Source organism: Geotrypetes seraphini, chromosome 2 (genome assembly GCF_902459505.1).
Source record: "Geotrypetes seraphini chromosome 2, aGeoSer1.1, whole genome shotgun sequence".
Classification (NCBI taxonomy): Eukaryota; Metazoa; Chordata; class Amphibia; order Gymnophiona; family Dermophiidae; genus Geotrypetes; species Geotrypetes seraphini.
The window spans coordinates 36273434-36287636 of NC_047085.1; the positions used below are offsets into that span (position 1 = coordinate 36273434).

The 14203-nt window shown below is 45.6% G+C and overlaps 1 protein-coding gene across 1 annotated transcript in view; it reads left to right on the plus strand.

Annotated features, from left to right (window-relative positions):
- Window positions 1-14203, plus strand: part of CYRIB (CYFIP related Rac1 interactor B) — a 418393-nt gene that overhangs the window by 367913 nt on the left and 36277 nt on the right. The window contains exon 13 of the mRNA XM_033933027.1: window positions 9376-9512. Coding sequence (XP_033788918.1) covers window positions 9376-9512 — 137 coding nt within the window. The remainder of the gene's footprint in view (window positions 1-9375; window positions 9513-14203) is intronic.

Genomic DNA, 14203 nt, shown 5'->3' on the forward strand with positions numbered 1-14203 from the left:
CTTGGGCTTCGAGATCAACTTTTCCAAGTCTCACCTACAACCCACTCAGTCCCTCCCCTTCATCGGGGCAGTCCTGGACACCAGTCGACTCCGAGCATTCCTGCCTCTTCAACGCATGGAGGCTCTTCTTCATCTCTGCCAGTCGGTGTCTACTCGCCAAACTCTACCGGCAAGACAGCTGATGGTGCTCCTGGGCCACATGGCCTCCACAGTACATGTGACACCCTTTGCCAGACTCCATCTCAGAATCCCCCAGTGAACCCTGGCATCACAGTGGAATCAGACGTCCGATCCACTAACCAAACGCATCGTAGTCACACCTGCTCTTCGGCAGTCTCTACTTTGGTGGATGACCTCTTCGAATCTATCCAGAGGTTTGCAGTTGCACTCTCCCCCCCCATCAGAAAGTTCTCACAACCGATTCGTCGAACTATGCATGGGGGGCCCACCTGGATGGTCTCCGCACCCAAGGATTCTGGACCAGTGCGGACAGACTACATCAAATCAATCTACTGGAGCTCAGAGCCATCTTCAATGCTCTCCAAGCTTTCCAACACCTACTTCACAACATGGTGATCCTCATTCGCACAGACAATCAGGCCGCCATGTATTATATCAACAAGCAAGGAGGCACGGGCTCGGCCCTCCTTTGCCAGGAAGCTCTACGAATCTGGGACTGGGCGGTTCGCCACAACGCATTCCTCAGAGCTGTCTACATTCAGGGGAAGAACAACGTCTTAGCAGACAACCTAAGTCGTCTCCTACAACCTCACGAATGGACTCTCCATTCCAGCCCCCTTCACCAAATCTTCACACAGTGGGGGACGCCTCAGATAGACCTCTTTGCGGCTCCCCACAACTCCAAACTGCCTCAGTTTTGCTCCAGGATCTACACTCCTCATCGCCTCGAGGCAGATGCTTTTCTACTGGACTGGGGGAAACGATTTCTATATGCGTTCCCACCATTCCCGCTGATCCAGAAGACTCTGGTCAAGCTGAAACTCGAACAGGCCACCATGATTCTAATAGCTCCTCGGTGGCCCAGACAACCTTGGTTCTCCCTTCTACTTCAACTCAGCAGCAGGGAACCTGTACCACTTCCAGTGTTTCCTTCACTACTTACTCAACATCAAGGATCACTGCTTCATCCCAACCTGCAGTCTCTCCACCTGACAGCTTGGTTCCTCACCAATTCTCACAAGAAGTGAGGGAGATCTTGGAGGCTTCCAGGAAGCCCGCCACTCGACAATGCTACTCCCAGAAATGGACTAGATTCTCCTCATGGTGTGTTTCTAAATCAAAGGAACCTCAGCGAGCTTCCTTATCCTCCGTGCTGGACTATCTCCTACACCTATCTCAATCTGGGCTCAAGTCTACATCCATACGAGTCCACCTGAGCGCTATTGCAGCTTTCCATCAGCCTCTACAAGGGAAACCCCTCTCGGCCCATCCGGTGGTCGCCAGATTTATGAAAGGGCTCTTTCATGTTAACCCTCCTCTCAAACCACCCCCAGTAGTTTGGGATCTCAATGTAGTCCTTTCCCATCTCATGAAGCCCCCGTTTGAACCACTCAACAGGGCTCCTCTTAAGTATCTCACCTGGAAAGTGCTTTTTCTTGTAGCCCTTACGTCTGCTCGCAGAGTCAGCGAACTCCAGGCATTGATGGCGGACCCACCATTCACAGTATTTCATCACGACAAGGTGGTCCTCCGCACTCACCCGAAATTCCTGCCTAAAGTGGTCTCCGAATTTCATCTCAACCAATCCATCGTACTTCCAGTATTCTTTCCTAAGCCCCATTCTCACCACGGAGAATCGGCCCTTCACACTCTAGACTGTAAACGTGCTTTGGCTTTCTACCTGGATCGTACCAAGCCACACAGAACCACCCCCCAACTTTTTGTCTCCTTCGATCCTAATAAGTTGGGGAGACCCGTATCAAAGCGCACCATCTCTAATTGGATGGCGGCTTGTATCTCTTCCTGCTATGCCCAGGCTGGATTATCACTCCCTTGTAAGGTCACAGCCCATAAGGTCAGAGCAATGGCAGCCTCAGTAGCATTCCTCAGATTAACACCAATTGAGGAGATCTGTAAGGCTGCCACTTGGTCCTCGGTTCACACCTTCACCTCACATTATTGTCTGGATACTTTCTCCAGACGGGATGGACAGTTTGGCCAAACAGTGTTGAAAAATTTATTCTCTTAAGTCGCCAACTCCCCCTCCATCCCACTGAGGTTAGCTTGGAGGTCACCCACTAGTGAGAATACCTGCCTGCTTGTCCTGGGATAAAGCAATGTTACTTACCGTAACAGTTGTTATCCAGGGACAGCAGGCAGCTATTCTCACGTCCCACCCACCTCCCCTGGGTTGGCTTCTCAGGCTAGCTATCTGAACTGAGGAGACACGCCCGGCTCTCCGGGCGGGAGGGCACCGGCGCATGCGCGGTGCGGGCATCTCGAAACTTCTAAGTTTCTACAAGCAACACGTGCTTGTGAGACGTCCGTATCGGGCTCTGTCTGATGACATCACCCACTAGTGAGAATAGCTGCCTGCTGTCCCTGGATAACAACTGTTACGGTAAGTAACATTGCTATCTCGTCCAAGGAAGAGGATGAACCAGCAGTCTCGAGAGTGGCCAAACTCCTGAGGACTTGGGATGGATAGTCAACTTCAAGAAGAGTCACTTGGAGCCAGCACAGTACTTGGATTACCTGGGAGTTCTGTTCGACATGGTTGTAGGCCAAGTTTTTCTTCCAGAGCCACACAGATGGATGCTCCATAATCAGATATTGAACTTGCTGCTGGAAGCAAGAAAAAGCTTACTGCTACTGGAAGCAAGGAAAAGCTTACTGTGGTGGCTGCAAATAACATCCCTCTCAAAGGGCATGCCACTCTATATATATCCTCCTGGGAGATCCTAATGACCCAATGCCATTCTTTATGGTTTTGAGGGGGAGAGGTCATTGCAACAGTCACCCAGTTCAGGTCTTTGGTCCCCAATTCAGCAAAAGTGATCCATAAATCACCTGGAGCTCAGAGCTGGCTGGCGTTGCAGGCCTGGAGAAATCCCTGGAAGGCAAGGCAATCGGGGTATTCTTGGACAGTGTGACAGCGGTGACTTAGGTCAGTGGACAAGGAGGCACCTGTAGTGCCCTGTTACATCTAGAGGCTCAGTTCCTCAGGCTCTCTCAGCTGCACATGTTGCGGGAGTTGAGAATGTTAAGGCAGGCTATCTTAGTCAGCAGATGCTCGACCCAGGGGAATAATCACTGTCACCACTGGTGTTCAACGCCATTGTTCGGTGGTGGAGGCACCTGCTGATTGATCTCATGGCCTCAGCAGCAGACAGACAAAGTTCTCAGGTTGTCTGTTCAGATGGATCTCTTGACTCGGGGCCCAAACCTCATAGGGAATTTGGAATACTTAGGGCTTATGAGCAGGCTACCCTAGTAAGGATGGGATACTCAGAGTTGAAAGATGAGTGATACCATTCTGCAAACAACTTGCAGGTACAGATGCATAACCCTAGTGTTTAGGACTACTAGACACATCTAAAAGAGAGAAAATTATCGAAGTAAAAACCTAATATTTCTTTGTTCTTGTGTGCAAAAAGCCTTGAAACCAGGAAGAAAAACCCTACCCCTTGCCCCAACAGCTTCCAATATTGGCAGAAGTATGGCATGATCCACCAGATCGAATATACAGGACAGATTGAATTGTAGGATCAATGTCTTCTTGCTCTCACTTAACCATTGACTGGCAGTGTCAAGCAATGACCTTAACAATGTCTCTGTGCTGTGGAATGCCCTAAACCCTCCAGATAAGATGACAGGTATCAAGCTAACCATAACCTTCACATAAATAGGTATAGATGCTGTAGGTCTATAATTAGAGGACAAAGCCCTAGAAACTAGTGCTGCCCGATTCAGAGAAAAATATTTCGATTCAATTCGATTCACCCTGTTGAATCGATTTTTCGATTCGATTCACTGTAAAAGTCAAAAGGTTCTCTGAGTGGGAACAATCTGATGTCTCTGCACTTGAGGAAAAGACCATATGTTTCTATGTAATAATGTTTATAAGATAAATCATATAAATGATTATACTGAAGTAGGGTGTCCTCATTGAGAGAGAGGTAAGCGAGGGGAGAGAATTCTCCAGTGCTTTACACAATAAGGCACAGGTTAATCACCCTCTGCCTGCACACCATCATAGGACACCTCACTTGTGCTCAAATTAATCAATGTGATAAATTAAACTTCGATATACAATTGGTCAATCACACGAGTGCAAGATCAAACAGGTTGTTCCCACTCAGAGAACCTATTGACTTTTACTGCTTTTCTGTGTGAGTAGATAATTAAGCAAATTTCTGATAGCCTACAGAAATGATTCTCAGCTTCCAGCCCCCAAGACTTACCAGCCACCCTGCCGATTTCAGTTTCCATCCCCAGCCCCCCAAGACTCACCAGCCCTCCATTCCGATTCTCAGTTTCCATCCCCAGCCCCCCTGCCGATTTCAGCTTCCATCCCCAGCCCCCCTGCCGATTTCAGCTTCCATCCCCAACCCCTAAGACTCACCAGTCCCCATTCCGATTCATTTACTTACTGGACTGGATATTAAATCGCGGGGCAGAGAGGAGAAATGCAGGGAAAACCAGCCAAAAGTAGTATTTGCTGCTGCTGAGTTCTGCTGCACGAGGTCCGCTTGCTCGCCGATTGACTCTCCCACTACTTTCGTTTCTTCCGATGTAACTTCCGGTTTTGCAAAACCAGAAGTTACATTAGATGGGTAGAGGCTGGCTGCGTGAAAATCGTCTTGCAGCTGAATCGGTGAGTCTGGTTTTTAGCAAAAACGAACCGATTTGAATCGATTCACCTGATTTGAATCGGTGAACAGATTCGAATCGTGAATCGGGCAGCACTACTAAAAACCGAGGTGTGTTTCAGGATTGAAGTAATCAAAATTCCACCTAAGTCAGAGGGAAATAAATCCAAAGAGAACATTGTCTGCACCCACTGAAGTAGCTGAGCTCGAAACTGCAGTGATGCAACTTTCAGCAATATCAAAGGGCAGACTATCTCAAGCTCACATAAAGAACACACCTATTTACAATATAACTTAAGCATATCACTCCAGGATACCTCCGAAAAACCTTACCAAATCTTATTCACAGGAATTAAGTCCACATTAGGCGCCACACTAACAACTTCTAAAGATGTCTTATTACAATCAAATTGTGACCTAATGGTCATTATCTTGGTTTGAGAATTACAGCCAACTGCTCTGCTGATGGTGGGCAGCTACCCACCGTAACAAGGCAGGGCCCATATCTTAATTCTTTCAATAAACAAAATAGCTTTCTGTTGTCCTGCATATCAACTCCTACTAACTTAGTATAGCTTTTCGCTTGACCTTTAGTTCAGGTTTATAATGCTTAACCTCTACAATCCTTCCTAATATTATCAGATTGGTCTTTCCTCTGTGCCTACTTTTACCTTTGGCACTGCCTCTTAAGGTGCAAAAGTTCATTATTAAACCATTTCTCAGATGGTCACTCCCACTGCAACTTCTTTTCTGTGTTCGGACAAAATCTGTTAACTTAAAGCAGAAAAGAGATTGCAGCACCTATTGGCGTTAGAATTGGGCATAAATTGTTTTGGAGAGGTTCCTGATGAAGAGGTTTCCCCATAACTGAACTCAGTAGAATCTGAAATTACAACTGCCCAGCTGAATAATTATCAATAGTGACAGGGCTATAATTTTTGGCAAGTTAAGTTCTCATATTTTTACTTGCTTCCATTTTTGATGTCTTTTGTTGGCAATCCCCTTGGGGATACATTATTGAACTAAATACTTATTCACTTTATATCACTTATTTCACATAGGGTGTACCTATGATGGTGTGTGGTATACGGCAAACGAAAGCCATGTATAAGGTTGGGGCTATTAGCAAAGCACTTGAGCAAGAACCTTTTGGTTTGCCGCTCTTATAGTTTAAGACTACATTGAGGATACCATTCTTTTAAAAAAATTATTTTTGATTGGTTTGATACAGTGAGATATTGTATATGAAAGCGTCTTTGAGGAGGTTTGTACTGACTTCCAATTGAAGCAAGGATTCTTTCTTTGAAGGAGTGAACAGGCAGATAGACAAAGGCGACCCGGTCGACATTGTGTATCTGGATTTTCAGAAGGCGTTTGACAAGGTTCCGCTTGAATGACTACTTCTGAAAATTGTGAGCCATGGAATCGAGGGTGAAATACTCACGTGGATTAAAAACTGGCTGGATCATAGGAAGCAGAGAGTGGGGGTAAATGGACAATACTTGGACTGGAGGAGCGTCACCAGTGGGGTGCTGCAGGGCTCGGTGCTTGGACCCGTGCTCTTCAACATCTTTATAAATGATCTAGATATTGATATGATGAGTGAGGTGATTAAATTTGCAGACGATACGAAGTTATTCAGAGTAGTGAAGATGCAGGGGGATTGCGAAGATCTGCAACATGACATAATCAGGCTCGAGGAATGGGCATCGACATGGCAGATGAGGTTCAACGTGGATAAGTGTAAAGTGATGCATGTAGGTAACAAAAATCTCATGCACAAATACAGGATGTCTGGGGCGGTACTTGGAGAGACCTCCCAGGAAATAGACTTGGGAGTTCTGATCGACAATTCGATGAAGCCGTCCATGCAATGTGCGGCGGCGGTGAAAAGGGCGAACAGAATGTTAGGAATGATAAAGAAGGAGATCACAAACAGATCGGAAAAGGTTATCATGCCGCTGTACTGGGCCATGGTGTGCCCTCACCCTGGAGTACTGTGTACAGCACTGGTCGCTGTACATGAAGAAGGACACGATACTACTCAAAAGGGTCCAGAGAAGAGCGACCAAGATGGTTAAGGGGTTGGAGGAGCTGCCATACAGTGAAAGATTAGAGAAACTGGACCTCTTCTCCCTCAAACAGAGGAAATTGAGAGGGGACATGATCGAAACATTCAAGGTACTGAAGGGGATAAACTTAGTAGACAAAGACAGGTTGTTTACCCTCTCCAGGGTAGGGAGAACGAGAGGACAGTCTCTAAAATTGAAAGGGGATAGATTCTGTACGAACGTAAGGAAGTTCTTTTTCACCCAGAGAGTGGTAGAAAACTGGAACACTCTTCCGGAGTCTGTCATAGGGGAAAACACCCTCCAGGGATTCAAGACAAAGTTAGACAAGTTTATGCTGAATCGGAATGTACGCAGGTAGAGCTAGTCTCAGGGTGCTGGTCTTTGACTAGAGGGCTGCCGCGTGAGCGGATTGCTGGGCATGATGGACCACCAGTCTGACCCAGCAGCGACAATTCTTATGTTCAAAATGGGTTCCATTTGCTGTAAGGCCCTGTACAGGTTAATACCTATTTACCTTGTGGATCATTTAAATTTTACGGATAGAAAACCAACCTTGTGCAAACTTCATTTATTTTCTTTCCCAATAGTAAAATGTTATATTTATAAACTAGTGTTTAAGCCCGTTACATTAACGGGTGCTAGAATAGATGTGTAGACTTTTAGCACAATGGGTAGCTGAGGCGTTTCTTTCTTTCTTACTTTATGTTTTTTATCTCTCTCCCTGCCCCCCTTTATTTCTGTCTCTGTCCCCCTGTGTGTCTCTGTCTCTTCCCTGGCCCCCCTGTCTTACTGTCTCTCTCCCTGGCTGTCTGTCAGTCTTTCTTTGTTTCTGTATCTTCTCCCTTCGCGAGTGTGGGGCAGTTGTAGGCGTGCAAGCGCACTCCTCCGGCCACGGACATACGGAACATGCAGGTAGGAGTGCGCATGCGCCGCTTAGGGTTTTATTATCTAGTCATTAAGCCCATTACATTAACGGGTGCTAGAATATATGCCTATCTGTCTCCCTCCCACTGACTCTCTCTCTCTCCCTGGCCCCCTTTCTCTGTCTTTCTTTCTGTCTCCCTCCCTCCTGCTGTCTGTCATTTTTCCCCATTTCCCTGTGCAGCAGCATTTCCATCCTACTTCCCTATGCAACAGCATTTCCCTCCTATCCCCCCCCCCTTTCCTGTGCAGAAGCAGCAGCGGTATTTCCCTTCCCCTCCAAGTCCCTGTGTAGCAGTAGCAGCATTTTCCCCCTTACCCTTCCCTGTTCCGTTCGGCCCCTCCCCCTTTTTTTACTGCCGTTGTCCTGCTCGATCTGGCCTGCTCCTGACCCTCCCACCGCCGACAAACCTCCGGGCTCCAGCCGCGTAGGCAGCACTTTAAACACGCTGCTTCACGGCCTTCTACTGCCGATTTCCTCTCCCGCATTTGTCTCCGATGATGTCATCAGAGACGCGGCAGAGGAAATCGGCAGTAGAAGGCCGCGAAGGAGCATGTTTAAAGTGCTGCCTACGCCGCTGGAGCCGGGAGGTTTGTGGAGGGTCAACGGACGGAACCGGGCTGCTCTCCACTCAGTTGCTGCCACTGGTGCTGCCTATGCCGCTGGAGCCGGGAGGTTTGTGGAGGGTCAACGGGCGGAGCGGGGCTGCTCTCCACCACTCAGTTGCTGCCACTGGAATGCAAACGAGTGTGGGCCACGAGTGTGGGGCAGTTGTAGTCGCGCATGCACATTTCTTTAGGCCACGGACATACGGAACACGCAAGTAGAAGTGCGCATGCGCGGCTTAGGATTTTATTATAGAGATGGTCTCTGGGTCAAGAACTTTAGCAAATTGATATCCAATTTTTGTCCGTATCAAGCTTTAGAAGAATGTTGAAAACTCACTTATTTGCCAGATTTTATAGCTAAATATTCTGTAATTTAAGTATATAATTCCCTGTGCATGTCCAGTTCTTGCATTTGTTAATCACATAGATCTGAGAGGTTTTGCGGTATATAAATGGCTTGTTATGTTGCCTATATTCTTTTTTTTTTTTTTTTAGATGAACCCTTGAGTTATATATTGAGCAATTGTTCTTTTATTTTTTTTTGGGGGGGGAGGGTTGTTGTTTGATTCATCATTCCTGTTTAAAGGCAAGCTGCACATTGAGGTAGGTTTCTGGTAGGGTCTTAAGTTCTTTCTGCTTCAAAGCTTGAGATCAGTTCTTTAAGAGAGTACATTTACACTGTAATAATTACATTGACAAGTTGATATTTATTGTTAATGCAGAAGGCTCCAGTTATGTAAGACATTTTACGAGTATTTATTTTATTTAAAAAATTTTGTATTTATTTAAAAAATTTAGTATAATTATTATTAAGTAGAATTAATTATCCTACACATAATTTCCCTGTTAAACCATAATACATATTAATGGCCACAAATTGTTGAAATCTGTATTATATATTGGAAAATTAAGATGTAGTGTTTTGTTTGGTCTTTGTATAGAAGCAGCACTGCGAGGCCTTCTAGGAGCTTTAACAAGCACACCGTACTCTCCGACACAGCACCTGGAGCGAGAGCAGGCTCTTGCTAAGCAGTTTGCAGAAATTCTTCATTTCACACTCCGATTTGATGAGCTAAAGGTAAATTAAATAATTTTCCAAGATTTGCTTTTTGAGACTTAATAATATGTTGCATAATTGTAAATAAAAAAGTAAATGGAGATAGCCATGAGAAATAAGTTTTTAGTTTATTAATGAACAAAAATTGAACAGATGAGCGAGCAAGCATGGTGGTTCAACAGCAATTGCAAAAGATCTGGGTTCAGGTGAAAGCTAGCACTTGGTGCTGTAACTTAGTAAATGCTAGTTCCAATATAAGCTGGAAGATGAAGAGTAAGGAAATAAGTCAGAAATAAAAGGAGAAGCTGCTGAAAACTTAGTTGCTTGATGTAGAGTGTTCTTTTCATACGCATAATCTATGGCAGGGGTGCCCATACTTTTTTGGCCTGCGAGCAACTTTTAAAATGACCAAGTCAAAATGATCTACCAACAATAAAATTTTTAAAAACACAAAGTACACTGAGAAAATGTTATTATCATTTGTATTCGGGTTTTTTTTTTCAGAGGTCAAGGCAGATGACTTTAAAATATGCAATGTCAACTATACAAAAATAGACAAATATACCCCCTCCCCTTTTACTAAACCGCGATAGTTTTTTTAGCACAGGGAATTGCGCTGAATGCCCCTCGCGGCTCCCGATGCTCATAGGCTCCCTGCGCTAAAAAACACTATCACGGTTTAGTAAAAGGGGGCCATAGTGCAAAATATAGACAGCAGATATAAATTCTCAAAACAGACACATTTTGATCACTAAATTGAAAATAAAATCATTTTTCTACCTTTTTGTCTGGTGATTTCATGAGTCTCTGGTTGCACTTCTTTCTTCTGTAAATCCAATATTTATTTATTTCTGTCTCCCTTTCTTTCTTTCTTTCTTTCTCCCCACTGCCCCCTCTTTATTTCTGTCTTTCTTTCTTTCTCCCCCTGACTGCCTTTCTTTCACTCTCTCCCTGAGCCCCCCAGCCACCACGCCGATTTCTTCCTGTTTCCTCGAGCCAGCCCTGGCACGTACAAATGATGGGCCCACAAGCCTTCCCTCCCCCATATCAATTCTGATGGAGAGGAAGTTTCAGGCCAGCCAGGCAACGATTGGCTGGCCCAGAACTTCATCTCCGACATCAGAATTGGCGTCGGAGGCGAAGGTTGTGGGTCCGGCATTTATATGCGCCTGGCCTGGCTCGGGGAGGCAGGAAGAACAAGATCGCAAAGGCAATGCAATCGACTCTCATTGCCTTTGCAATCTACTGGTCGATCACGATCGACTATTTGGGCATCCCTGGTCTATGGTGTACTTATTTGATAGCACAAGAAAGCTTTGTAATTATATTGTCAGTTAAATAAAATATATAGGCACACAGAAAATATGTGATGATTATGCTTCAGAGACTGTATACACTACAGACCCTTTCTCTGGAGATGGGGGAAAACCAGAGGAGTTGAGTTTGAGGGATTAAGGGAGAGTATTGTGAATCGGGGAGGTTGTTTTTGTAGAAAATTTATTTTGTTAAAAAAAAACATGTCCTGAAGTCACAGTATATAATATGCTGGTGTATTGTTTTCTTTGTTTTTTTCATAAATAAATAGGTTATGGTAACAGCCTGCTTTGTTTTCTGAATTCAGTTTAACTTGTGTTTTTATGTAGAAAATTTGTGATGGGAGTGTGTGGTGCAGTGGTTAGAGCTACAGCCTTGGCACCCTGAGGCTGTGGGTTCAAATCCTGCACTGCTCCTTGTGACCCTGGGCAAGTCACTTAATCCCCTTTGCCCCAGGTAAATTAGATAGAGTGGGAACCCGCCGGGACAGTTAGGAAATAATGTTTGAGTACCTGAATAATTTGTAATCTGCATAGAATTGCAGGATATGCGGAATATAAATTATTACAACCCCCCCCCCAAAAAAAAAAAAAAAAAAAAACTAGCTCAACATTGCCACCACCCAGTTTCTGGAAGGGTGTTGAGGCATATTGAATGGGCCTGATAGTCTTGGTATTTGATGTCATATTTGACATTTGTAGGTAGAGGTTTGCACTATTACAAATGGCTAATCCTTTACTCCCTTTAAGGCAAATGAAGGAGGAGAGATAAGAAAAAGTGCTTCCTTAGCAACAGCAGCAGATGAATCCAGAGACCAATGGGATAGCACATATCTACCAGCAGGCGGAGATAGAGAAACTGATTAACAGGTGGTCCTATTGGCTGGCACTCCTCCTGTATCTCCAGTATGCTCTATCTCCCAGCAGGTGATGGTCGCTATTCAACTAGCTCCTGAATTCTGGCTGTGACTGGAAAATTATTTTCTCCTGTTGAGGTTTCTCTTCAGTGAGACAGGGGTGTCCGGCTGAACGGTGCCGGCTTTAGGGGTTACACCTGCCCCCCCCCCTCCAGGTCCCTGCCTCACCCTCCCTCCATTGCTAGACGGTCTGATTGGGTCTCAATTTTTTTCTTCTTTCCCTTCTCTGTTTAAAAAACAAAAGGAGACCACAGTTGCTACATTCTGCCCTGTTAGTGCTGCACAACCAGCTCTTACTGGCTTCAACCGGCCCTAACAACAAGCTTGTGAGTATGTATGTGTTTTTTTACTGTTGTTTGAAATTCAGGTTTTCTTTGGGAGTCTTAGTACTGTGGGATCGGTCAACGTACGTTTAAGGAACGGATATTTTATTGAGGCTAAGTTTTATGACTAGAAATCCGTTGAGGGAGCCGGGACTTTCCCACCCTTTGCGTGCACGCGCTTGGTTTCCTTGTTGGTTACAGCGCGGCAGTAGCAGTGCGATTTCATGCTCGCATTTGTTCTCCTTGTTGGGTTTCAGTGCAGCAGTAGTAGTCCTGTTTATTCCGAGGCTCTCTTTCGTCGGTGTTTGTCACGGCCATGTGCAGCTGATTGTGCAGGTGCCGGTTTATAGCAGCGCGCATGAGATGGGACATGTTTTTTCCGGTGCTGTGGGCGCACCGCTCTTCTAGTTATTCCCCGAGTCTGATTTTCTTTCTATACAGGTCGCAGCAGGGTAAATTTTGCAGGGCTTGAATCTGACTATGTTTCTAGGAGCATTGATGCAGCGGCCACGTGTCGGCGAGAATCAGTCGCGTGCTTGGGTCTCCGGCGATGTCGGGAGAGCTGCAGCGTTCCGGTAGTTTATTTCCAGCTGACTTTGGTCAGGGTATGCTGCGGCTTCTCTCCATTCTGGCTCAGACAAGTTGTACATGTTTCACCAGCTTTGGGACAAGCTTGGGCAGATTTATATGTCTATGTCTGTTTTCCTGCTGTATTCACTTGAAGGAAGCTGCTAGTTTAATCGGACTCTGAGGTTAGCACTCAAGGGGATTACCAGAGAGACTCTGGCCTGTGCTAGGTCTCAGTCTCAGTTGACATATGGCAAATCACGGCACAGTGAGATCAGCAGTAAGATCGTGCCCTGTATTTCACACGGGTATCTCATTGTCTCTCTTGGGGTCCCTGGAGATTGAGCCTTTGTCTGTTGGTAATTGTCCTTCTTATTTGCTTTCCCATTATAACGCTACAGCAGTCGCTTTTGTTCCGGTGGTTCCTGGTATCTCAGGGCTCCAATTATTTGGTAGGCTCCTCAAGCATCGCTCTGTATGATTTGGTGGCTCAGCGAGATTTCTCTTTTCAAAGACATGTCTTGGTCTTTGCTGGACTAGCTCATGGTCACCAAACATCCCGGGTATCGGGTTGGGGGGCTCGGTGCCTTCCATCCTCAGCTCCAGAAGTCTGGTCTTAAGAGGCGACTCAGTACTTGTTCATTCTTCTACTCTGGAGCATGGTCAGGCTACCTTTCTGGAGCTTCAGACCATTCTTCCGGAATGACACTGAAGTTCTTTTCAGTCAGTATTATGATGGGGGTATTTCTCTACAGCCTGGACAGTAGGTGATGTACTCAGTTGACGGGTAAAGTTGTGGTTCTATTTCAGTGGGTGGACCCTCATCTTCCTCTTCTGTTGGCAGATCATTTTATGAGTCAGGAAAAGAGTTTGGATAGACTTTCTCTCCGCGAAATCTGAGCATGGCCCATTTATTGTATGTTACAATGTACAGCGCTGTGTACGCTCTAGAAAGTGTAAATGTTAGTAAAAGTGAAATCTTCTACATCCTGGATATTGAGACTTTTGGCTCAGGAGTTCCAGCTCTTTTTATGGAAGTGAGATCTCCTGGAACTAGACCTCGTGGCCTCATCTCGAAATTCTAAGCTTCCTAGCTTCTCCAGCGGGCGCAGGGAGTAGGAGTCAGAGGGGATAGCAGCGTGGCTTCTTTCTCGCCTCTGGTTTCTCTTTTTTCAATATTTTCCCCTGGCTGATGATGGCTTGGATTTGCCATCTCAAGCTCGCTTTCAGGGCACAGTATTTGTTGAATCTCTGGTTTGGCTGCGCCAACCTTGCTATGCGGATCTGATGAGTCTTTCGACAGCTGGACTGTTGAGTTTCCTGGTATCTCCGGATTTGTTCACCTAGGGTCCAATCAACATGGATATTCGTACTACTTTGGTATTACAACCTAGCTTTTGAAAAGTCATGGCTGACGTGTAAGGGTTATGCGAAGCAGGTTGTTTCTTCTCTTATCCAGGCGATACAGACGTCTTCACCTGTGGCTTCTGCTTCCTTTTGGAGGTTTTTCCTTTCTTGGGTACTTCTCAACATTTGCTTTCAGAGTTCTTTTATGGCACAAGTGTATTGCCAAGGGCTTAGCATTCAATTCC